Here is a 27,716-nt window from a genome sequence, read left to right as displayed (position 1 = left end):
AATGAATGTTGCGTAGTTACCGCCGTTGCCTTGACACTAGTCTAGGAGACGTGATTCCGTGACTGCGGCTACCGCAATTTCAGCAACATGGAGGGTGTTTTGTGCGTTCTTGCTGAGGAATTTTAGGAGGCAGTGGGAAAATGGCAGAGAGGTGAGTGTGTCCACGCGCATTCAGATCAAACGGAAAATCGCGAACCTGGGCAGCACGACGCCTTGGCTCGCGGCAGTCTCCGAGCACCCTGAGTGTATCTTCATTGAATCTCCGAGCCAACGCTTTCCTTCGTGAATTAAAAAAAAACGACCGTATGTGTTATTTCGGGCCCGCTTCACAGCTTCAGGCTGCTGTTGGTTTGGGCTTTTATACTGTGGGATGGCGGGGTAATGATGCCGAGGCACCTGTCGGTACGAGCTCTGCCTGCTTCTCTAACCTGATGCTAGCAGCGATTGAACAGAGCCTCTGGCTCCTCCAGGGCTGAAGCGAGGAAGACCATTATCCCAGCATCCCTCGTCCTCATGTTGGAGGGAGGCGCCTCCCATGGAGGAGCGCAGGGTATAAAGCAGCTGCCTGAAACTGCTCTGTGGGTGTCTGGATACTGCCTGTCGATCTTCTGAACACACAGAAGCGGGGCGTTTTTGTTTTTACTGAAGTCACCTCATCATAACATGTGGAAAATTGGAATCACCGGGATTGATACAGCATCATGAAGAAATGTTGTAAAGTTAACCATGATGCTCCGAGGGTGCAGACCGGTGACAAACGGATTACCATGGGGCATGTATGTTATCATGTTGAACATCATGGACACCTCAGAGTAGGGGGTGGCTCAGATCTGTGTCTCATCATTAGACAATGGCTGTTTCCTCAATGCACAAGATCACAGTTCTCTGTTAAGAATCCATGGCTTGTAAATGACTGTTTCCTTATGGAAATCACTGCTGCAGGTGTGCTGTGTGGGCTGTGGACTATTATTCAAATGCAAGCATGTTTGTCAGAGAGCTCAGCAGCAAGTCCCATTCTTGATTTGCTCATGTTTCCCTGTTAATCATCACTCTGAGGTGGAGTACAACATTTGCCGGAGAGCCAGTCGGACCTTGAAGGATCTTCTGACATTTATGTAACTTTGTTGGGAAACATATATAGACTTAATTTATTGACACACAATTTAACTTTCCTTTTGTTCAAGTTAATTTTAAATTTGGTGGTTTGAGCAGAAATTGCTTTGATGGTGACTAATCACCAATGGAACAAAGTGCAGTTAATGATAAAAAAAACAATATATGATCATATGATAAAGAAAGAGAATTCTGATGGATGCTGGTGGAGACTGTTGCATGCAGCTGTCATACACATACTCATAACTGTGCTGTTATCATAGCAGATTAAAGTGACCATGAGCATCAGTCCTGTCTCTGGCCTGATTTGAATTACAATTCATCATCCTGGTGAATATGGCAACATGCATGGATTACAGGGTTGGAGGGTTATCACAGGGAGATCAAAGATACAGTTCTATTCTATAAAACTTTATATGTGCTCTGATGAGGCTTGTTAGTCATATTAAAGGTTCCATTCACATAAAACAACCTTAGCACGGATCGTAGTCACGCATCACGCTGGTTTTATATTATTTTATTATTCTTTTTGATATTATTTTTCCAGTTACCCGATGCACCAACCCATACCAAATGCTTTGTCCACTTAGTCAGCCAGAGTTAATGTGCACGGCCGCACAGAGATGTGAAAAACTCATCCCATCTCAACAGAGACAAAATGGAAGAGCTACTAAAGTCACATTAGCAGCATCAAATTGAATCTCTTGTTTGTTGCGCATCTCTGCGTAGTGCAGCAGATTTAACTCATCATGCAGGGCTGGTCCAATGCTGTATGAGGCCTTCAGAAGAATTTGACTTAGGGGCCCCTCTTGCTGCTAAAAACATCAGCACTTCTACCAGCTTCTGTGTTAGATTTAGTGAAATCTGGGAGAGGAGGAATAGTTTTTATTGGCCAACCTAAAAAGCAATAAGTTATAATTGCAGTTTACTAATTTGAATATGTGAACAAACAGAGCTCAAACTCAAAGATTAAACTCATAGCATCAGATTGTAAAGGCAGTAACAAAACAATCTAACTATGAATTTTGTTTTTTGAACTTTTGTAAAGTAAACTTTCCAGCTCCTTAAAATCTTACATTTAATTGTTAAACAATTTAAAATATTTTAATTTATGCTGAGACCATTAAATCAAATTTAGCAGCATTGATCATCTCAATAAACAAATGTGCTTTGTGTTAAAATATTAGCATTTATGGGCCCCTGAAGTCAGGGGGTGGTGGTGGTGGGGGGGGGGGTTTGGAGCCACTGACTTAATTTAGGTTATAGAATAAACAGAAGTGCAAATAATTGATATTCATTTTAATTGTATTTTTTGATTTTGTTGTTTTTAAGACAAGTTGTGGGTTTAAACAGCATTTCATTGGCTATGTTTTCCCGTAACATATAATTACCCAGTAATATTTTTACATTTCCTGTCTACTTAACATGTTTTAATACAAACCGCCTTGGTGCCCCAACCACTGGGCTTAGTAAGTTTACTGGGGGAAAACCTTGCATTTAATAAATCAATATATTTAACACTTCCTCAGAGCAAAACATTCTAACCCTAAAGCATTTAAAATAACATCGAACAATATAAAACATCGGTTACATATTGTAACCCCAGATTCTATGAGTATAGGCTTCACCCTTTAAGGCTATTGCTAGTGGGTATTGTAAAAGATAAGTCTGGTAAAATAAATAGCAAAGACAACTACCAGTACACACTATTTAGATCAACATTATATGTAACACTCACTATGTGTTTACAGTTAATGAACTCGTAATAAGTAGTGTAGTGAGTGTAGAGTAGTGTAGAGTAGTGAGAAGTGTATTTTGAATTAATGACCACAGACCCAAAAAAAATTAAGTTAAAAACAGCCGGCTTATTATTTGTTGAAAGAACAATAAAAGAATAAACAACAACAATGTTACACAATTAACACAAAATGACACAAATTCCAGAAAAAAAAAATAGTTTCCAGTTTCTTTCAGAATATTTTATAAATCTAAATTAAGGATACTATTTATTTTACCTAGGTTATAGTTCTATTTAAGTTCTAGATAATACTATTTATCTGTTTTAATTTAGAGTTTGTTCTAATCTGTTTAATCTAGAGGTGTGCCGATCGATCGGTCACCGATCATAATCGGGCCGATTTTCGTGAAAAAGTGCATGATCGGTGATCGGCGATCATTGGCTCTTGTTGCCAATACCGATCATCTCATTTCGCAGCCTGTCTGTGCAGCTGGTCTCCTCTTTCCTTCACACTGCGCAAACGCGCAACAACAAATCCTAAGCAATGTGGAACTATAACCACTGAGTGAATGGGGAAGTTTGCGTGTTGCGGCGGAAAATTGAAGCAGGTCAAAATGCATCAACACAACGAAGCTAATATGACATAAAAACAGTGCCATACTTGACGGAGTTTGGCTACATCGAGGCTCACTGCAGTAAAAAAGACATACGGACGATCAGATAGCAGGTAAAGCAGCGCACAGCTCCGGCGCCGTATTTCCTGCGCCGGAGCGGCCAATGCGGGGTCTACTCTTATATTATGTCTATGGTAGCTATTATAAATGCATGCAAAAATTTGTTCCTATTCTATTGATATAAAAAAACACAACTTGGAGTGTTTCCATTAAATAAGAAATTCAATTAAAATCTCACATGAATAAGTTTGTTCACGTAATAATCAGGGGTGAAAGTAGTTTTAAATTCTTAGGAGTACTATGACAAAAGTGTGTGTGTGTGTGTGTGTGTGTGTGTGTGTGTGTGTGTGTATATATATATATATATATATATATATATATATATATATATATTAGAGGTGTGCCGATCGATCGGTCACCGATCATAATCAGGCCGATTTTCGTGAAAAAGTGCATGATCTGTGATCGGCAATCATTGTCTGTCTCTTTTACCGATACCGATCATCTCATTTCGCAGCCTGCTTGTGCAGCTGGTCTCCTCTTTCCTTCACACTGCGCAAACGCGCAACAACAAATCCTAAGCGATGTGGAACTATAACGCACTGAGTGAATGGGGAAGTTTGTAGTGTTGTGGGGAAAATTGAAGCACGTCAAAAATGCATCAACACAACGAAGCTAATACGACATAAAAACAATGACATACTTGACGGAGTTTGGCTACATCGAGACTCACACTGCAGTAAAAAAGACATACGGAGGATCAGATAGCAGGTAAAGCAGCGCACAGCTACAAACACCTGGATTAGCATGACGGTCAGAAAGCTAAACAAATAACCCGCAAAATTATTTAAGTCTTCAAGCTGCGATGTAAGACGCTGGTTCTGCTCTCACTGTTGAACCGCTGCTACGCTACAGGTAGTAATATTTGACAGACGGAGCTTCGCTTCTGTTCCACCTGGTAGTGAGTCTCACCGAACCTCTGCTTAAAGCTGCAGCATCTAACTTAAAAAATACATTTTACCTACGTATTAAAACTTTCGTTGTCCTAACATGAGACAGATAATCTCTAAAAAAATAATTGATCTCCTCCCTGTTCTGCATAATTACTCCGCTCAGTCAGAAACAGCCAATCAGAGCTAGCAGTAACCAGCTAGCCGCCATGCTATCAGGAAGTTTTCATTCAGTAACTCTGGATTGTTTATTGTAATGGATCCTGTTTTTGCCTTTGAATGTTAAGTTTTATACTTGAATTTTGTTGGCAATGTTGAGAGGTTTTATTTTGGCTCTCTGCGTTATTTAGCCTCTTTAGAGCTTTCATATGTTTTCAGTCTGTTAAAGATAGTATTATCAATAGCAGTACAATTTGCACAATGCCTGTTTTGTTTAGTTTTCTTCTTGAAAAAAGTTATTAAAAACAAGTTTTTGTCTAAATTAAGGTGAATTCATGGTTCCTTTTTCCACATAATGTAACCGGTAGTGTTTATGATTAAAAAAATAAAAAATTATGTGATCGGTATCGGTATCGGGAGGAAAAAACCTGATCGGCACATCTCTAGTTTAATCTATTTTAGTTCTTTGGTGTTTCCCTTAAGGAGTTAAAAAAAAACAACAACGGCAAAACAACAACACAGCAGAACAATTCAGCAAGGACAGGTCAAACTGTGCTTCAGATTGATGTCTTGTTTCCTCCGATGATCCAACAGTTAATTCTGTTTCAGTGACCCACTGCTAATGCGCACGACAACATAGGCAGGTCATACCAAGTTGCGGGGTTGGCAATGTCCAGCAGAAGGCGTAGCTCCTACTGGATGGTCATTAAGCTCCCGGGTTGGCTCGCCATCTCGTTCTCCTTAGGAAGATCCAATTCAGTAATGATCCAAGACTCCTTAGTCCAAATCCCAGCCGAATGTAAGAAAATAAAAAAAACAAAACAAACAAACAAAAAAAAACCAGTTGCCAACAAAGAGCGATAGTTAGCAACAGTTAGCTCCTCTGCTAATAAGCCGTTGAATTTCTGTTGACAAGAGCGGCTGTTAGCTTCAGCGGATCAGCTGTTACTCCTGCTGACTTTCAGTTGGCTTCCTGTTAGCACCAAGAGCAACAGCCAACGCCTCCGCTGATCAGCCTCCGCTTCAGCTTTCCATTTAAATTAAATAAATGTTTAACAAATACATTATCTAAAAAAAAACAAAATACACTTTCAACTCACCAAGTCCAGTTCCACAACACACAAAAGATGATCCCGAACGCAGTCAGGGTGAGGAAAAAAAAATAATGCGAAAAGCTCCTTCTCAAGAAATAAGACAAAACAAAACAAAACTCGTCTTAGACAGCAAGTCAGCTACGAGTGGTCAATTTCTCTTATCTGTCTCTCTTTTTTTTTTCCAGCACAATCCCGTTTGCTTCTGCGCTCTCTGCTTGCTTTATCCTCTCTGCTTCTTCTCTCTCTCACGTCAGAGAACGCAGCAACCCGATTGGCTGAAACTAGTCACATGGATTATACATAAATGGTTTATACCAGGGGTCCCCAAGCTACGGCCCGCGGGCCGGATCCGGCCCGCCACGTCATTTGGTCCGGCCCCCTGAACAATGCCGGATCCGGCCCGCCTCCTCATACCAGAGAGCATTCAGTGTTTTTTTTCATATATTGTATTTTCCGGTTTATATGTGGATTTTTCTTCAACCACCAGGGGGGCTCTTGAGCAGATCTGAAACTAACTTTCCCTCAATGGGCTCTTTGCACCTAAGGCGTTGACGTCACATCTCCAGGAGCCAATGCGGCTCACTTTTTTCCGCTTTGAGTTACCATGACTGGTAGAAAAGACCAAGTCGTATTTCAGATGCAAAAAAACAATACTATTAACATTGTTGTCTTCCTAATATAATGGGCTTTTAAGTGTCCGTTAATTTCCAAGCGATCCTGAATTAAGAAGATGGCTTGTAAATATCTGTCGCTACCAGCTAACGCCGCACAGCAAAGTTTGCAGCCTTCACTTCACTCCGGATCAGCCTAAAACTACCGGGGATACGGATGGTAAATAAAGGAGCCTCCCTGAGTTATTTCCATGGAATCACTTCTATATTCAGCCTGAAAGAGTTTATGGGAATGAGAGAGCAGACCAGAGCCAGACAGCCGAGCTACTGATCCGCCTGTACATACTGCTGTAAACACCGTCCTATCTGAGCTCTTCACAAGAAACATGCAAAGGTAATAAAACGAAATAACACGGAGACATGAAGCAACACGGTCATATTTTTCTAAAAGCAGCAACTTTGAACCTGAACAGCTGAACCAGATCTCTGACACCAGAGCTGCGCTACTGTCAAGCTACGACGCTTGTTGAGCTTCGTCAGGCTTCGGAAGTAAAAAGCCCGAACCGTAACCTCCCCGTTAGTCTGTGACACTAACGACAATAAACACACATAATATACTTGAAAATAAGGTAAATACATTGTCCGTTAGAATGTTTAGATACTTAAATAGCACATTTTACAAGAACAATCTCCGAGAATATTGCCTACTAGCATAAGCTAATGTTAATGTTAGCCACAAAGTTTAAGTAAAACTCACCTTCGTGTCAGTGAATGTATAACGAGGCGAACATCTTAAAACCTTTCTCCAGCTGACTTGTTGGGGCTTCGGATCGATGTACAAACCTTGGCCAAGCACTGCAAGCACCTAATGTAAATGATATTTGTATTGGATCGGAAACAATCGAGCCGCTTTACCCCGAACGCAGAAGCTGAGGTGCAAAGAGCCCATGGAATATATACTCGTCAGTCCCAGTCACCGTTTCACTCACGGTTTTTTCCATTTGCATTCTGGGTAAAAATCTATCTAAAAGCGCGAATGTGTCGTCGCCCCCCCCCCCCCCCTCGACAGTTTCGAAGACAGAGCGATGTGGTTGAACGATGTGGGGGGGGGATTCTTCTCTAAGAACAGGGTGGGGGTGTAAACCCAGCACGAGTGTAGCTCTCATGTTGCATTTATAGGCGGCTCGGAAAAACAGGTTACCACATGTTAACAACGGATTAAACAGTTTTAACTGCTGATAAAAGTGACAGAGGACACAGATATGGGAAGTGTGGAAGCCCCTACTGTATCAAATTGACAAAGGAATAACAGAGCATTGGCCATTCTAAGGTAAAAACCCAGCGCATACAGCGTTCATGTTTTTTGTTTTCATTTTTTTTTCATCCAGATGGCTTCCCACGCCCCCCTGCAATGGCACGGCACCCCCCAGTTTGGGAACCTCTGCCTTAGAACAACATTAGATTAGTTTTCTTTCCTCTTTTTTTTCCCTTTGGTTTCCTTACGTTTTATCCATACAGTGCTGGTATGCAGCCGCTGTTAAAGGTTAGCTCTCAGTATGGGTTACTGTATGGTATTAAATATAATGCAAAAAAGAGCAACATCACAATTGTCAAAAGCAAAGAAGACACCCAGCGGCCTGTTGGTTATTGTTAGGAAATTATTTCATTGTTTAAACTGCTTTTTCAATAACTTTGCTGATGAATGGGAGGTTAGAGATCGGCCTGTAATTGTGCAGTAGTGATTTGTCCAGATTGTTCTTTTTTATCAGTGGTTTGATAACTGCTGTTTTCAAAGCCTGGGGGAAAACACCTGATGAGAACGATGAGTTTACTATTTGGATCAGATCATTCGCAGCGACAGGCAGGACTTTCTTAAAGAAATGTGTGGGTAGGACATCCAGACAGCAGGAAGTTGAGCTTAATTGACTTATAATTGCTTCTAGGGTTTTATAATTAAGTAGTTGAAATCAGGTCATTTTTCATGTATTTGTTTTGTTTGGGCACAGCATAGGTACTGGCTTTAGAGTGGATGTGCAGATTAATCCGCTGATCTTATGAATTTTCTCTGAAAAGAAACTGGAAAACTTGTTGCAGGTGGCATTAGATTGAAGTTCAGGTGGTAACATCATAGGAGGGTTTGTGAGCCTGTCAACAGTAGCAAATAAAGCTTGAGCATTGTTAATGTTTTTGTTTATGGCATCTGCAAAGAAAGCTTCCCTCACATGTTTTAGTGTTGAGTGATAGTTACGTAGTCTTTCTTTAGATTTCATAGTAAACGTGAAGTTGAGTTTTACGCCATTTCCGTTCGGCCCTATGGCAGAGTTATCTTGCAGATTGAACTGTTTGTGCATTTCTCAATGGAGAATTCTTCCTACCAGACACAACCTTCACTTTAATGGGGGCAATGTAATCAATATCTGAAAGTTTAGACTGAAAATCATTTACCAACTTATTTACGTCATTAAAGCTTACAGGCGAGGAAGAAGAGTAGATTTGATCAAATATTTCTGCTGTGTTTTCTGTGAAAAACGTTTTGTGACAGTAGCTGTTTGTCCAAGTGGGTTAACGGATAAAGAACTTCAAAGATAACAGGAAGTGATCCGACAGGGCAACATCAGTTACAGACACATTGGAAATATTCACATCCTTACTGATAACCAGATCCAGTGTGTGTCCTTGAGTGTGTGTTGCTTGCTTGACATGTTGTGTTAGACCAAAACACTCTAATACATTAAGGAGCTTTTTTGCCAATCTGTCCTGGGGTTTGGCAACATGAATGTTGAAATCACCCATAGGCCTGTCACGATAACAAATTTTGCTGAGCGATTAATTGTCTGCCATTGCGATAAACGATAATATTGTTTCAAGACCTTCTGACATTGATTTAATGGAAATGACTATAATGCATGCAAATTCCTGCCATTCATGCACTTTATTTTGAAAAGAACACATAACACTGGAACTGATAATAAACTAAATAAACAAAACAACCAAAAACAAAAATAAAATGGATTCTCAGTCTCCATTAACAAAAAACGTACTTGAATAAAAACTAAGCAACATAAAGCCAAAGTGGAAATAAATACTGCATTCAACCAAAAGAGTGCAGATTATGAAGTCTGTATACTGTATTGCCCTTCAGTAATCACTAGATTTAAATAGAGAAGATGGGCACATCCGACTCCCTAATGCAGTAGTTCACACTACACGATTTTTTGCCCCTTTTTTCCCCTTACGACAATCTTAGAACGTTGGCCGATCTAAGATTGTCGCTGGTGATTTCGTAATCGATCATCATGTAGTGTATGCTGTGTTACGGAAAATCGTCATGGCCGCTCTGATCTAAATCAGGGGTCTTCCACGACTTAACGCTGAATGTGACAGGTAGCCAGTCAGAAAGCGTGGATTCTCCTCCAGGCTTTCTGAGGGGAAATGCAACCCAAAATCCAGCGGACACTGGAGATGATATGTGGAAACAACATTAATATTTATTCAACATTTCATGCATAGAATATAGAAATGACAAGAGGAGGAGTTGCAGCCAAATTGCTACCGCAGTTGATAAATCCAGTAACTTTTCAGCTGTTCTTCGTTAATGTGACATAAATAGGTTATAATGATTTTCATTCAGTCAGGACTTTACGCTGACTCTAGCCACATGCATCACAGGTAGATTCCTGTGTAGTGTGTAGTGTGCGCTGGGCATTACATTAAGGAAATGAGGAAGGGAGGGTCAGTGCAGAGCACCGGAGTTGAGCCTTTTTTTCATTCAGTGTCATCAACAGAAAGAAAAAAAAGGCAGGAAGAGACGATAAAACCGATAACTAAAATGTGGTCGATAGGTTTAATTTATCGTGTGATTAATTGATTTATCGTTTATCGCGACAGTTCTACGCTCGACTGAAGATGCCATCTCCACTGCTCTTCATCTGAGTCTGGTACACCTGGAGAAAAGAAACACCCACATACAGATGCTGATTTTGGACCTCAGCTCAGCATTTAATACGTACATTCCTCAGAATCTGGTATGCAAACTGGTCTCCATGGGCTTCAATGCTCCACTGTGCAACTGGCTGCTGGACTTCCTCACCGACAAAACTCAGTCTGTCCGTGTGGGTAATAACACCTCCAATGTAATTTCTTTAAACACTGGCTCCCCTCAGGGCTGTGTCCTGAGCCCCCTGCTGATGACCCACGACTGTCGTCCCAGGTTTAACACCAACCACATCATGAAATATGCAGACGACACAACAACTGTGGAATTAATTCAGGACAACAATGAAGTGAACTACAGAAAAGAGGTACAACATCTTGTGGACTGGTGCAGAATAAACAACCTGCTCCTGAACGTCAACAAAACAAAAGAGATCATTGTCGATTTCAGAAGGTCTCGACCCAACCACACACCTGTCCTCACTAATGACAAAGCAATGGAGATTGTCAGCAGCACTAAGTTCCTGGGGGTTCACATTACAGACAACCTCAGCTGGACAACTCACATCATTTCACTGGTGAAAAAGGCACAGCAGCGCCTGCACTTCCTGAGACGAATGGAAATGGCTTCCTTCCACCAGAAGGTGCAGATGGTGGAAAGAAGCCGTTTGAGAGCCTGCTGACCAGCAGTATCTCCAGCTGGTCTGGGAGCTGCAAGGCCTCAGACTGGAAGTCTCTACTGAAGTGAAGACAGTGGAGAGGATCATTGGAACTCCACTCCTCAATATCCAGAACATTGCACACATTGATTAGCCAGAGCAAACCAGATCCTCTCTGACTCCACCCATCCTCTCCATGGTCTGTTCATCTGGTTGGCATCTGGCAGGGGAATTCGCAGCATCCGCTGCAGAACAGCCAGACTCAGAAGTAGTTGTCTCCCACTGGCCATCAGATTGTTCAACAATCCCATCACTAAACTTGTCTGAGACTGCTTGAAAATACTAAGTTATATATATTTAGCAATAAATTATTTGTAATTATAGGTACACTTGTATTTCTGTGTGTGCTCCGGTGGCCAAGCATTTCATTGCCAATTTTACTTATGTTTCTTTGTGCAATGAAAATAAAATAAGTCTAAGTTTGTTAGAGAAATCCATTTTCAAACGATTCTGTAGGTATAATCCTGTCCTTTTATAAGTCTTGGACTGAATTATAACATTAGCTGCAATATTTGAACAATAAAATCTCAAGTTTAATGTATGTCTGTTTGGAAGCTGTTTCTTTAGTAGTGAATTATGATGCATAACTTACTATGAAGTTATGCAGAGGAAAGAGGAAACTAGGCTCCTAAACCGGGTCATCTGAAACCAATAAATCAACTAATTGTGGTCAATTAATCTTTCTGTTGCTGCCCCAGATCTTTTTGCCAACCTGTTCAGTAATTTAGTACAGTAATGTTTGATACAGTAATTTGGGAATTACTGTATCAATGGCCCTCAGTGATACTCAGTAGTTGTTGCATCAGTGTCAGAGCATGGAGCATGTGATTCTGCACAGGTGTAATAGAAGCCCAAAGTTGCTATGACAACTGCCTTTAGGGGTGCGTTCACACTGCAGCCTGAAGTTACCCAATTCCGATTTTTTTTGACGTAATGCGACCTGTATCCGATCTTTTCATGGCAGTGTGAACTGCACAAGTCGGATTCTTTTTTGAATGTGACCCATATCCGATACATATCTGATTCATTTGACCTAACGTCCAGGTAGCATTCATCCGAACTGAACGTCACTGATACTCAACAAATCTCACTATTCTGCATCCTGATATGCGCAAGCAGGAAGAAAAACAACAACCATAACGGACCATATGAGGATTAAGTTGTTAATATGCTGCTCCGGTTGGACAACGACTTCAAATATGTAAACTAAGCTCCACCGTTAGCCTCCATGTTTACTTCCGTAAACACTGAGCACTTCTTCTTTTTATGGCGGTTGGCAGAACACTGAGAACACTGACGCTATTGCACCCTCTACTGTGCATGCGGGACACTTTCAGGTCATTTGCCTGTTCAGACTGCAGAACACATACAGGTCGCATTTACTGGCAGTGTGAACGGCCCCGGCAAAAAAATCGGAATTGCCAAAAAAAATCACTTCAGGGTGCAGTGTGAATGCACCCAAGGTAGGGTTGCCACCTTTCAGAAATCAAAATAAGGGACGACGCGCCCACCATGGCATGTCGTCCTACTCTCAAGGAGTGGGATGTCCACTGCAGTGATAGACAATATTTTATGGCAATGTTTTTTGTCTTTTAAAAAGTGATCCATAGAGCAATCATTCATGCATAGAGGTTGGTTAGAGTATCCCAAAACTGTACTCCAATCACAGTAGTATATTTTAAATACGTTTAATTAAGCAAATGTAAAAAGTATTTGGTTAACCACTGAGTAACTGATAATAACACCTGATTTAATGATCAAAATGTGTCCTCGGACAACTCAAAAGTTATGTGAGCATTCTGGTATTTTACAGAGTATTACCAAAATATTTATATAAATAATGAGTTAGATTTGGAGGCTGGTTCTAGATCAGATTTACCACAGGGGCCAGGGTAGTCAGTGTTTCTCCATGGCAACACTTGGAAAAAGATGAAAAAAAAAAAACAGCAATATTTCATCATTTGATATAAGTGAGCCAAAGACCCACTTGTGTTCCAGAGATTCAGGTTGCAAATCTCTGGCAGATAGAAAGCGTGATCCTATACAGCAGCTAAAAGTGCAGCACTGTAATTTTTAATTCATTGTTAAGGTGAAATTGTGAAGGTTAAAAAAATCCACTGAGTATTAACATAAGACATTTATTTATTATAACTTCTTTGGTTCACCGTTGGCCCCCATCTAGAACCACCCATGGCTACAGGTCTGGGTCTGGTGCATTAATGACCACTGAACAATAAATTCATAAAATATATAAACATTTCAAAATAAAACATACAGAAAGCCCTAACAAACCTTTTTAAAGTAGGAAGTATTTATGCATTTACTGTTGATCTAATGTATGATTTGTTCTTTAAATGATCATTTGTATTATTTTGGCTGATATTATATATTAAATAAGCAAATAATCAAACCAAAATAGTCTACCTAAAAGCACAATAAGAAACTTAATCTTAGCAAAATGCTACCATATCAGGGTCTGCTGTGTTCCTCTCCTGATTCTGTCTTCGCACTTCGCCACGATGAACTTTTTTTTTTTTTTTAATGCCTGTGTTTATCCTCACTACCTCACTAACATTATTCAGCCTGGGATTTGCGTTTTCCTTCTCACGTCTTTACGAGAGGTTTACTTCTAAGGACGGTGGAGAATCGGATCGAGGACGTTTTAAAAAGATGCGGGCTGATAGCAGCTCACCGCGGCTGCTTTGTGTCCGTCTCTAGGCAACCATGACAACAGCGTCGGGTCGGTAGTACACAGACATAATATAAGGATAGACCCTCATGGACCGCTCTCGCCTATTGTCGCTGACGAGATTTAGGGCGGCCATCTTGGAGCGGTCCACCATTCCACTCAGCGTTATGTGTTTAGCAGCACAATGACGTATCAGCGCATTTAATCGATCATAACACACTTTTTGATACTGTAAACCATATTCAAACATTTATAAACAATTGTATTATTTAAATATGTTTTTAATACATAGTTCATCATATTTAAATATGCTTAGTGGCTATAACAATAGAATAGGAATGGAATATTCTGATATCGATGTATGAAGAGCATATTACAAAGCACACAGCTGTTCATAATTTATTTAATAAATTATTTAATAAATTATCTAGTAATATCAATATATATTTATATAACTATACAAACACTAATAAATAAAGATTAATAATGGTACAAATAAATAATGATTAATAGTGAATTATATATATATATATATATATATATATATATATATATATATATATATATATATATATATATATATAAAATTCCCTTCTCACCCTCCGCGGGTGGTCTCTCTCATCCTCTGAGCTCGGGTCCTCTACCAGAGGCCTGGGAGCTTGAGGTTCTCCTCCAGTATCTTGGCTGTGCCTAGAACTGCACATTTCTGGACTGAGATGTCTGATGTTGTTCCTGGGATCTGTTTGAGCCACTGCTCCAGTTTGGGGGTGACTGCCCCGAGGGCCCCGATGACCACAGGCACCACTGTGGTCTTCACCTTCCAGGTCTTTTCCAGTTCCTCTCTGAGGCCCTGGTATTTCTCCAGTTTCTCGTGCTGAGCCTCTATTGCTCTGGTGTTCAGGGCCTGTTCCTGGGCGGCCAGGATGAGGGCCTCTGTGCTGTCCTTGAGTCCAGCTTTCTCCAGCCATTGGTAGGATTTCCTGATATCAGCCACTTCAGTTATTTGTCGGTGGTACATCCCATGTAGGGGCTTGTCTTCCCATGATGGTTCCTCCAGCACCTCGTCCTCTGTTCCCCATTGTCTGAGACATTCGCTGAGCACATCGTCCGTTGAGGCTTTGTCCTTGATGTATTTATGGATCTTGGATGTTTCATCCTGGACAGTGGCTCTCACACTCACTAGTCCTCTGCCTCCTTCCTTACGGTTTGTATACAGTCTCAGGGTGCTGGATTTGGGGTGGAACCCTCCATGCATGGTTAGTAGCTTCCGAGTCTTAACATCCGTGGCCTTTATCTCTTCCATTGGCCAGCTAATTATTCCGGCAGGGTATCTGATTACTGGTAAGGCATAGCTGTTTATTGCACGGATCTTGTTCTTGCCATTGAGCTGGCTTCTCAGGACTTGCCTTATTTGTTGGAGGTATTTGGCTGTGGCTCCTTTCCTTGTGACCTCATCGAGGTTGCCATTTGCTTGTGGTATTCCCAGGTACTTGTAACTGTGCTCTATGTCTGCTATTGTTCCTTCTGTGCGGACGACCTTCCCTCTCTTTGTAACCATCCGGCCACACTTCTCGAGTCCGAATGACATCCCAATGTCAGTGCTGTAGATCCTGGTGGTGTGGATCAGTGAGTCGATATATGTGTGTGTGTGTGTGTGTGTGTGTGTGTGCGTGTGTGTGTGTGTGTGTCTCAAACAACTATACACACTCACTCTTATATAGACCCTTTTCAAAGTGACGTCAGACAATGGCCGCCGTAACTCGAAGCGGTGTATCTTTACTTCTGGTGTGATTTTGCCTCGGGAAACCTGACTAAAAAATTAATGGATACTCATTATCTTAAGGATATTCTAAAAGGTAAGGTTAATTACAACAGTATTTAAGTGTTAGCTGTTATTACTCATTGTCAATCCACCATTCTCTAACTGTAAAAAACAGCCTCCGATCGGAGAATAAACCAGCTAGCAGCAGCTTTAGCCACAGTTGGGAACATATATACATCGCTGTCTGTCAGTGTTGTAACGTTAAAAGGTTTACTTTCTGTATTAACTTTAACAAAACAGTATTTAAGTGTTAGCCTTTATCAGTCATTGTCAATTTACCATTCTCCAACTGTATTTAAAGAAACCAGCCTCCGATCGGAGAGTAAACCAGCTAGCAGCAGCTTTAGCCACAGTTAGGAAACATATACACCGCTGCCTGTCAGTGCTGTGTTGTTAAAAGTTTCACTGAAATCACTGATATCTTCCAACAGTTGTTTAGAAAAGCATTTTAAATATTGACTTAAGCGCAATCTGCCAAATAATTTACATATTCTGATGTGATTCATAATTTCTCCATTTGTTTTGTTGTCCATCTTTCTCAACAGTAGCCGACCTAACAACCTTCCATATCTGAGATGGTCTTGTTCCTCTGTCCATGGCAGGTTCAGTCAATCAGCTGTGGGACATCTGCTGCCTAGTCAAGCTATCATGGGCTTCTTGATTTAAAAGGAGACAAACCAGTACAGAGCCTCCCTGCTCCTGCAAGTCACACTTCTTGGATGAACACTCAATACTGCAGCTGTGTTAGAAATGAAATCTTTGTGTATATATTCTGTAATTAACATCTATATGTATATATTAATAAATGAATTGATGTTGTGTAGAGTTCTGTAAAAACTATTGTAAATAGCTTCTCTTGAGTAATCTACATATGTGCAACTTTTACATTTAAATTGTTTCTTTTTGTAAATGTTACACATCTGGCAACAAAATATGTAGAGGAGAAGGAATGTTAAAATTAAAGCTGCCATTGTGGACCAAAGGCATAAGGTTTGTGGCCGTTTCTTTAACAACCACAAACCTTATTAAACCTATTTAATAATTATATTAAACACTGTACATGGTACATGGTTACTACATTACACAAACATAATTACCACGGTTAACAATTTAAGTCATTGATAGAGAAAATGTATTTACAAAAGGCATATCAATTTTATTCCAACATTATGTACTCAGGGTTTACAATTTAAGAAGACATCCATGTAGGGTCCTTGGCGGGTGCCAGTCTGCAGTGAACTGGTGGATGACAGAGGCAGTGGTAAACTGTAGTGAGCAGTTTGAAGCAGAAGTCCCACCATGTGATCCACAGGGTTTTCCCACCTGAGCACAAAACTTCATGCACTTTGTTTCCACAGGTACCACAGCAGAATTAAGTGTAACCTGTTAAAAGGGATATGAAGGTGTTATTTCTATATTAATTTTCTACTGCCAAGTCTACAACCGCAGGAAAATAAAGTATAAGAAACTTAACCTTCTAATCATAACCTTTGATAAATATTCATTGGAGAAATGTGAAGTTAATTAGCTAATCTATATCTATCTATCTATCTATATATATATATATATATATATATATATATATAGATAGATAGATAGATAGATATCTATATATATATATATATATATATATATATATATATATATATATAGATAGATAGATAGATGGATAGATATTAAAGTTTCATTGGAGAAATGTGATGAGCTATCATCTAATCTATCTATCTATCTAAGACAGCGTCTTCCTCCTCATGTCTCTATCTTAGCAGGAGTTTAACTTCTCAGGATGTGATGGAGCAGCGGGTGTTTGGCATAACTATCAAGTTTTGGACTTGTGGCTACAGGTAATGTCGCTACTTAGCGGGTGGTGAAACTAGCGTATGACGTGGGGAGGGTTTAATACGATCATGCATTTTACGTGAGAGGTGGCAATCCCAGTCTATACTATAAAAATCTGATTAAGATTAGAGCCTAAATACATTCTATTTCCAAAACAGAAAGGCTACGTAATGTTAGCCAGCTAACAAATTATTATTGCTATCCTAGCATATCAACTAACAGCTAGATAAAACCAAAACACGTACCTTTGTAGTCATTCTGGTATCAATCAGTGAGGAATTTGTCCAGTTTAGATTATGTTGATGAAGAAAAAATGTTGCAAATAGTGATATATCTTCAAATCGTATTTGTGGCAGCTGCTTTAGAGTCCAGGAACAGTGTTAACTACACACACCGGAACTGAAGATACACTGGATCGAGTCAAAACGGATGTTGTCTGACGTCATGTGAAAAGGGTCTATTATGTCTATGGGTCCGTAGTGTTCTGGGGTCCTTTAGCTCCCACAACGAGAATTTAGCTAACCGTAATATTTCCTGTGTTTTATTTTGGTCATTATTGTTACCCTTAGTGTTGATATGTGTGTGATAGGCGTGTCTATCAGACATTTATAGATATACGGAACAAATCATGTCCTGTATTGGTTCAATACGGGACGCAACATTTAACAGCCAAATATGGGACGATTCCATATTTTAAAGGACAGGTGGCAACCCTAACCCTAGGTAATCTGCATTGTTAAATCTGGTGTCCCATATTCCTCTGAACAATACTCTATAGATGAGGGGTGCTTAATCTAGTTCTAGAGAGCTACCGTCCTGCAACTTTTTAGACTCTTTACTACTCCAACTCCTGAGTCAAAATTCTGAATTCCCTCAACAGCAGTAACTCAAAAATTTGTGTCATAGCGACCAAATATGATCTGGTTCAACAGCCAAACATTTATGCTAGCGTCTTTGTTTTTCTGTGAAACTGAGTTTTAACTTTATAGTACATGTCTTGATTCTCGTGGTTGGCCCTCGTGATTTCAAAACAGCGTGTTTGATAACGTTTGATGACAATAATTAAAACTTCTCAATGTTTGATAATGTCTAGAAAAATGTTTTTACATCGGACTATTTGGCAATACATCAGTGAGTAGTTGGCAATGTGTTGTTTGCTGCTGAGCATGATGTGGCTGAAGCAAACATTATTTTACATCTACTTATAAGTTATGAGAGGTCTGCAGGAGCACTGCTAAAATTATTTGACATCACAAAATCAGCCCAGTACCGGTCCACAGTCTTAGACGAGAAAGACTCACCTGGTATAAATGTAATTTTTAGCTACTGGAATTACACCTAAGATAAATTAATTCAATCAAAGTATTTCATAAATTGTGTATATGTATTCCATCTTAAGGAGGGGTGCAGCAATTGCAGTTTTCTGGCTGATCGTCGATTGGTAATCTTTAAACAGCCTTACCTGATGATTTAGATTTTGGTTGATATCATTTCTTTTCTTAGATATGTCAATAAATATAGCAAGAAAGTCACTTAGCTGGTAACAGTGGGGTGACTATTGTTAATGCAAATGTGCAGACATAAGCTTGTGGTCAATTTGTCAGTCAAACCTTTCTCACGGAAGAGCAGAAGAGGACAGTGGGTGATTTACTTTTAAACCTTTGCTAAGGTAAATAAGATTAGGGATAAGATTGGCTTGATATGTAAGTATCAGCCGATCATCAATCTCTCAAAATTCTGAAAATTGGTGCAGATACATCGGCTGGCCAATAAATGATTCATGGATATAGGATATAATGTAAACAGGGCTGTAACAGAGATGCAATAAGTGTATAGGAGGTATGCCAATAACCTAATCATTTGACTATCTGCAGAAATCCACATTATTAACAGAAATAGAGGGCCCCAAAACAAAATTTCGCTTGGGGCCACACGGAGGCTTGGGCCGGCCTTGTAAATCGGGTTTAATCAGCTGACTATCTTTCTGGGTTGGAACAGGTCCCCAGCAGTGCCTCATACTGTTGCTGTCCAGGGAGTTGACTGACACTCAAAGGATTTGGGATGTTTGTCCCCCTCTTGGCATTTATGACTGAATTTAAGCAAAACAAAAAAACTTACTTGCTAAGAAATTAAACAATGTTTGTAACACAATAAAATTTTTACTAAGTTCATCCAAGGTTGAGACTATGGTGCAGGACAACCACCCTAAAAATAAAGCCAGGGCTCAGATAGTTAAAACAAAACATATTCTTATGTTAGAATGGCCCAAAGTCCAGATCTAAACCCAAGAATCTGTTAATCTGTTCACAAACACTCTCGATCTAATCTGACTGAGCTTTAGCTGTTTTGCAAAGAAGAATGAGCAAAACTTTCAGTCACTAGATGTGCAAAGATAATGGAGACAAACCCTAAAGACTAGCAGCTTGAATTATAGCTAATGGTGTTTCCACAAAGTTTTGACTAAAGGGGCCTGAATACTGCTGCACACTGCACTTGTCGGTTTTTTTATTTGTGAAAATGTATTGAATCATGTATCTTTTTTTTTTTTTTTTTTACTTCACATCAAATTTCAACAAAATATATTTATGTTTTTGGTTGTTCTGTGACAAAAAAAAAAGAAAAACCTCAAGCGGTATGAATACCTTTGAAAGCCACTGCATCTTCAAAGATGCCCTGTGTTTCACAAAGCTCCTGGTCCAGGGAGGAGGAAGTGCTTCCTTCTCAACTGACTCCAGTGTTACGTCCTGGGCTGCTGTGCGCAGATCCTCCCTCCCCCCCAGCAGTAGAGCGGGGGTTGACGGCATCTGTGTGCTGCTTCAGGGTCTGAAGCAGTTTTAGATTACAATAATTTTCATTCAACCAAGAAGTTTGGTTCTGCCTGGAAATGAGACGGAAATAAAAAGATAATAAAAACAATGTCCTGTAATGTAACAATGTAAAATCTTTTTATTTATGGTTTTGTTGTAATAATATTCATGTTTACCCTTAACAAACAGTTAACATTACAGCAGTATAATCACTCTTATGACTAATGAGCAGCTTTTCATGTTTCTGCCGTCATCTCAGTGATTTTGAGCTCTAAGCCTTAGAGGTTGGAAGGTCTCCTTACTATCACCCTAATCTTTAACTGCCTGCAAAGATTCTCTTTCAGATTCAAGTCAGGGCTCTGGCTGGATCACTCCAAACTTACTTCTAGTCAGAAGAAACCCGCTGACCAAGTGAGATGATGTACAAACCTTTGTTTGGGTTTATTAAAATACATAGAAATTGTAGATGTAGATAGCATAAGTAAAACTTAACGGTACATTCTTCTGAGCACCTCTCCCAAAACAGTGGTGACAGCCTTACCTTTGTGTTTTGACTTGTTTTATTAGTTATTACTTTAAATGTTTTGTTTAGGTTAAAAGAACAATAAAGTTGAATTGGGTAAGACTTTATTTGACGGGTTGTGAATAAGACTGTCATGACACCATCATAAACATGACATAACACCTGTCATGAACATGAATAAGCCTTCATGAATATTTATGACTGTTGTCATAAAGTGTCATTAGGTAAATAATGACACTTTTAATACAAAGTTGACATTATTCAAAATGTCTTTGTTATGACAACTTGACATTAACAAGAAATCATGACCTGAAATAAATTTGTTATAAAAGTATTACTGATTAAACTTTAGCTTTAATAACATAAAGCTACCTAATTTTAAAAGTGTAATTAGTAATACTTCTTTTATTTTTATGTTGTGATTGTTGTGAAGCACTTTGGTCAGCTGAGGCTGTTGTAAATTGTGGAATAAATAATTTAACTTTGACTTGACTTTTACTGTTTTTGATATCAGATTTTTTTTCTTTACTTGGACATAGCTTGGCATGAAGCTTTATTTACATAGTTTAGTTACATAATTATGATAGCAGGGGATTGACTTTTAAAATATATATTTTTTAAATTTCCTATCCTATGTCTTATCACTTTAATCCCATATCTCTAGGGCCTGAATCAAAATATGCTTGCAGTTCAGGTGAAAGTCTTGTCTAGATTCTCAAATGAATTTTTCTTGTACTCAATGTAAGTGAATCACATTAAACATGAGCTTGTTGGTGCTACAATGCTGGTCTAAGGACAACATAGTCCTCTGAACCTCTTCAACAGTAGCTGTGTAGCAATTGTCTACAACGTGGCTCTGCTCTTGGATAAAAAAAAACAAATGGACATTTCCATGTAAAGAGATAAGTTCATTTACATTACTGTGTTTGAATATTCTGATAAACTCGTTTAGCAGAGATTCCATCGTCTGTCAGTGGCCTCTGGAGCTACACTGTCGATACAGCTAAAGTCAGAGTGGATCATGACATCTTACTCATCTGAACCACAGCAGTAATCATTCGCTGTCCAATAGGAACCAGTTCTTGTATTTAGATATGAGATAATCTGGCATGTTGCTTGTATTTGATGACAGGGAACTGTCTGATTTGTGGGGCAACTGTGGCTCGTTGGGTAGAGTAGTCATTTTGTGATTGGAACATTGTAGGTTTTATTCCAGCTTCCTCCTGCTGCATGTCAATGTGCCCCTAGGCAAGGCACTTGGCCCCAAACTGCCTACCCATCTGTGTATTGGTGTATAAATGCGTGTCCATTTTTGAGTGCGAAAGGGTGAATGTGATTCTAGTTTAAAGCGCTTTGAATGGTCAAAATGATTGGAAAAGTGCTACATAAATTTAATCCATTTATCATTTCTCTCTGTGGTTTTTGTTTCTTAAATAATCCCATATATATTATGTATCAGGGTGACAATGAAAAGAGGGCTGCAAAGCTCCATGGGCTGCTAAAGGGGAAATATGTGTCTAATGCAAACAAGTGGGAACAACCAAAAGTAAATCAGATGAGACAGGAACGTCCTAATTTCCCTGCAGCTTCCAGAGGTTTGTGGTGTATAGACAACCTTTGTTCTAACTAAGGGTCAGCACAGGGGTCACTAGGAATTATGTTCCTAGTGACCCCTGTGCAGATTATCCAGCAGTAAAAACTGTTGTGTATATTGAAGTATCAATACCAGTTATCTTTACTATCCAACCATCCAATCTGCTTGTAAGTGACTGAGATTATAACAAACACTAAGTCGTGTTGTAAAGGAGGATGTGAAAATCATTGTGTGCTTCTTAAACCAGCCATGTTTTAAGAAGCTCCGTATATGAGCTCATATACAGAGCTCATATACATCTCTGTATATGAGCTGTATATGCAGCTCATATACAGAGAAGAATGCAAACAGGCTGAACTCTACATTTATTCCATGTAAGTCTGTTCGATGGTTCAACAGACCACAAAAGGAACACTCAATACAAAAAAATTGCATGCCTGAGAAAAAAGTTAATTTCTGCAACCACAATGTCTATTGAAGTACTCTTAGCATGCATTAACACCAGCCCTGTTTAGTCCACTTTAATTGAACTCTAGTTTTTGTCTAGAAAATCTAGTTTGTTTAGGAAGGTGTGAATACAAAATCAAACGCTGATGCAGACCAGAAAAGTGAACTCTGGTCCATCCACAGACCTAGGTTCTTGGTTCAATTTAAGTGAACCCTTGCACTGTTTGAATGGACATGTGGATGCAGGTAGTGTCCACTAAGTGCCTTCTTAAGATGTTTTTGTGTAGTTTTCTTCAGTAGTTCTTGATGCAGCTCCCCCAAAGGTGAGGAGGTGAACAGGTTTGTTTGACAGTGGAGTGTGAAAGCAAACCGCAGCAGCTGAAAGCGTATACAGGTGCTGGTCATAAAATTAGAATATTGTGATAAAGTTCATTATTTTCCATAATGTCATGATAAAAATTAAATTGTCATATATTTTAGATTCATTGCACACCAACTGAAATATTTCAGGTCTTTTATTGTTTTAATTTTGATGATTTTGGCAAACAGCTCATGAAAACCCAAAATCCCCGTCTCAAAAAATTAGAATATTATGAAAAGGTTCTCTGAACGAGCAATAAAAATAATCATCTGAATCAACAAAGTAACTCTAAACACCTGAAAAAGATTCCTGAGGCCTTTAAAAACTCCCAGCCTGGTTCATTACTCAAAACCGCAATCATGGGTCAGACTGCTGACCTGACTGCTGTCCAGAAGGCCATCACTGACATCCTCAAGCAAGAGGGTGAGAAACGGAAAGAAATTTCTGAACGAATCGGCTGTTTGCAGAGTGTTATATCAAGGCACCTCAGTGGGAAGTCAGTAGGAAGGAAAAAGTGTGGCAGAAAACGCTGCACAACGAGAAGAGGTGACCGGACCCTGAGGAAGATTGTGGAGAAGGGCCGATTCCAGACCTTGGGGGAAGCAGTGGACTGAGTCTGGAGTAGAAACATCCAGAGCCACTGTGCACAGGCGTGTGCAGGAAATGGGCTACAGGTGCCGCATTCCCCAGGTCAAAGGTCAAGCCACTTTTGAACCAGAAACAGCGGCAGAAGCGCCTGACCTGGGCTACAGAGAAGCAGCACTTTGGACCACTGTTGTTCAGTGGTCCAAAGTACTTTTTTTAGGATGAAAGCAAACTTTGCATGTCATTCGGAAATCAAAGTGCCAGACTCTGGAGGAAGACTGGGGAGAAGGAAATGCCAAAATGCCAGAAGTCCAGTGTCAAGTACCCACAGTCAGTGATGGTCTGGGTGCCATGTCAGCTGCTGGTGTTGGTCCACTGGGTTTTATCAAGGGCAGGATCAATGCAGCAGCTATCAGAAGATTTTGGAGCACTTCATGCTTCCATCTGCTGAAAAGTTTTATGGAGATGAAAATTTAATTTGGTCTGGAATCGGCCCTTCTCCACAATCTTCCTCAGGGTCCGGTCACCTCTTCTCGTTGTGCAGCGTTTTCTGCCACACTTTTTCCTTCCTACTGACTTCCCACTGAGGTGCCTTGATATAACACTCTGCAAACAGCCGATTCGTTCAGAAATTTCTTTCCGTTTCTCACCCTCTTGCTTGAGGATGTCAGTGATGGCCTTCTGGACAGCAGTCAGGTCAGCAATCTGACCCATGACTGCGGTTTTGAGTAATGAACCAGGCTGGGAGTTTTTAAAGGCCTCAGGAATCTTTTTCAGGTGTTTAGAGTTACTTTGTTGATTCAGATGATTATTTTTATTGCTCGTTCAGAGAACCTTTTCATAATATTCTAATTTTTTGAGACAGGGATTTTGGGTTTTCATGAGCTGTTTGCCAAAATCATCAAAATTAAAACAATAAAAGACCTGAAATATTTCAGTTGGTGTGCAATGAATCTAAAATATATGACAATTTAATTTTTATCATGACATTATGGAAAATAATGAACTTTATCACAATATTCTAATTTTATGACCAGCACCTGTAATGTTGTAATTTTGGTCATCAGTTGAACTGAATCTACCAGACTACCAAGTGTGAAATCACCCTTACAGTGTCTTGGTTAAAGGGAACACTTGTGAGATTTGTTAAGATGGCTGAATATCAGTATATTTGTTAGTGAAGATTGTACATAGCACAAATAAAAATATTCAGGTTTGCCTTATAAAAAAACACTTTTAGGTTGATTATTCCTATGAGGATGATTCTTGAGAACAGACTACAAAAGTAAGACAAATTTTGTAACTTAAATTTGTGGTAGAGATTTATGTTGTTATTCTCTGACTTATGTCCTCCTAAAACTTTGTTGTAAAGTGTAATGACACATGTGGTTAGAATCCATGGAGTCTAAGCTTTTATTTGATGAGTATTTTGTCTGTTTCCAAAATTGAGAAGATTTATGAAGATTGATGTGTAATTATTCATTTATCATTCATTCATGTATGTTGTGTTCATGGGGGCCATGTCAATTTGAGAACCAATTGAATGTGATGTGAACATCGGTGTTTTGCCTGGTGATTAGTGTATTGTTTTGCTTCTGATCATTCTCAAATGAAAAACTTGAGGGTTGAAAGGGTTCTGTGCAAAATGTCAGAGTTTTTACATTTGGAAGCAAGTTTTTGATAAAGCTCTGAAATCAAATTTATTTAAGGTTCAAATGGCAGCAAAATTAAATAAACTCTTGTTTCCTCAACAAAATTCTGTTTTAGATGGAGATGACACTCTTGTTTTATCTGCTAAGAATTCCTTGTGAACTCTCCTTCTGCAGGTTGGAGTGGGTGGAGATCATTGAACCCCGCACCAGGGAGCGCATGTATGCCAACCTACTGACAGGCGAGTGTGTGTGGGACCCCCCGCAGGGAGTTTGCATCAAGCGGACTGGTGAAAATCAGTGGTGGGAACTATTTGACCCCAACACTTCTCGCTTCTACTACTACAATGCCTCCACCCAGCGAACAGTGTGGCACAGGCCTCAAGGATGTGACATCATCCCGTTAGCCAAACTTCAGACCCTGAAGCAGCACACAGATGCTATTAATCCCCACTCTACTGCTGGGGGAGAAGGGAGAGGATCTGCGGACAACAGTCCAGGACGTAACAGCGGGGTCAGTCGAGAAGGAAGCACTTCCTCCTCCCTGGACCAGGAGCTTTGTGAAAAACAGAGCAGCAAAGATGAGGTAGAGAGGTAAGGGTGTGTGTTAGGAACTCTGCTAAATAGGAAACTACACAATATCTGTAACTCAGAGGAGCCCATCTCCCCTATTTCTCTGTGAGACTGTGCTCGTCTCATTCTTCTTCTTGGTTTTCCTCACAGACTCAAACAGAGCATCCGGCTGCTGTCCTTCAGTGCTCTGGGTTCTGCTTCTTATACTATTATATTGGCATTTTAAAGCCATGTAGCCCTGAGTGTTGGTAACATCATTCATAGAGCCAACATCGATTTCTTGAATCATTTGGGTCAAATTTAGACTTGTACTTATTTTATTGTCATTGCACAAAGACACAATAGAGATATTGGCAAACTGTTTTTTACACAGCATATGTCTCTCTGTCACACAAACACTGTCAAACAGCCCCTTAAATTAGATATTACTGTTCTTTATATGCACCTTTTCTTGTTTATAATAAAGAAACCTATGGGCAAATTCACAGTTATGGGGCTGCAGAGTTTTGTCTGGGACACTTGTGCATGCTGCTAATCAGGTTAACAATCAGATCACAGAACAGAGTGATTTCTATTGTGATCAGATTTTTTCAATGTTATGTGCATTCTTCTCAGTGCTTTGCACGTAAGTCTTACTCTCTTATTCAGAGCTTTTGAATTTGTTTTACATTTTTGGCCCCTTTAATACCTCCAAGGCCTGAAGATCACATTTACCAACAGTCCTGCCATTGAGCACTGCCTCCACTGGAAGCCATGCAAAATCTGATCCACCTGATGTAAATAAATGAACTTCCATCACTGAAAGAGTATATGCCAGCTGCAATTCTCAAGAAGCAAAGCAATGCCTAAGATCAGGTGCGCCGCCAGGAATCTTGAGTCTATTTAATCCATAAAATGCGTCACAATTTTAAAGGCTTGAGTCTGCCTTGCTTTCTTTGGTTCAATACAGATAATTAGCACAATATTTACTGCTCATGAATTTAACATCCAACAGTCCACATCCAGTATGCAAGTAGGTTGCTTACATTTTTTCTATTAGTTTTAGATACTGAAATGTCTCCCCATGAGCAACAGTCAAAAGCAATGTGCAAAATACACATAAAGCAATCCAGACTTCTCAAAAATGCTATGTAGTTGCATTTTATTCAAGCTGCAGTACATAACTTTAATAAAACATATGTTTTCTCCATATTTGTTAAAGCTGTCACAATGTCAGTTTGTTATGAGACAGATAATCTGTGAAAACAATCAATCTCCTCCATCTCCTTCCTGAATTACTATTACTGGTTAAAGTAATACACCGTTCTGACCAAAACAACCAGTTAGAACTAGTAGGACGCTGTTAGCGCTGTCAATTAGCCTCATTCACTCACTGCTAAATGTGCTAATGGGGGAGAAACAACTTATTGTTATGTCCTGTTATTGCATGAGAAGGACAGCAGGGGGAGCTCTGACTATGTATGGGGAAGAAGAAGAGAGTAAAGAGAGAACGAAGCTGAGCTACGTCTGATGCCTGCTTATTCCACTATTTCAATATAGCACACCACAACATTGGTGACGAGGATGTCTATTTCTGTCCCTTTACCTACTCCATTCATGCCATGCCCAGGGGAACCAGCGATACCGTTTCCAACATTACTAAAAATGTTCGACAACTACATGTTGGTGATAGCTGCATGGGGGATAGCTGGCCTGATGCCAGAAAGCGCGCGGTTCTACTTCATGCCCTGGGTTCAGAGGGCCAAAGGGTTTTCTACCATAGACATAATATAAGAGTAGACCCCGCATTGGCCGCTCCGGCGCAGGAAATACGGCGGCCATCTTGGAACGGTCGTC

General features: G+C 39.8%; 1 protein-coding gene across 1 annotated transcript; it reads left to right on the top strand.

The window, feature by feature from the left end:
* Positions 1-50: 50 nt before the first annotated feature.
* Positions 51-26,311, top strand: LOC148160044 (rho GTPase-activating protein 39-like). Its single transcript, XM_088005203.1, has 2 exons — positions 51-151; positions 25,485-26,311. The coding sequence occupies exons 1-2, from the start codon at positions 141-143 to the stop codon at positions 25,903-25,905; spliced, it is 432 nt and encodes a 143-aa protein (XP_087861329.1). The 5' UTR covers positions 51-140; the 3' UTR covers positions 25,906-26,311.
* Positions 26,312-27,716: the final 1,405 nt, after the last annotated feature.

This window comes from Poecilia mexicana, unplaced genomic scaffold (assembly GCF_051168715.1).
Source record: "Poecilia mexicana isolate PSO_F unplaced genomic scaffold, ASM5116871v1 scaffold_4, whole genome shotgun sequence".
NCBI classification, from domain to species: domain Eukaryota; kingdom Metazoa; phylum Chordata; class Actinopteri; order Cyprinodontiformes; family Poeciliidae; genus Poecilia; species Poecilia mexicana.
Note: the sequence above shows the minus strand (reverse complement) of the source record. Positions and strands in the feature narration are given on the sequence as shown.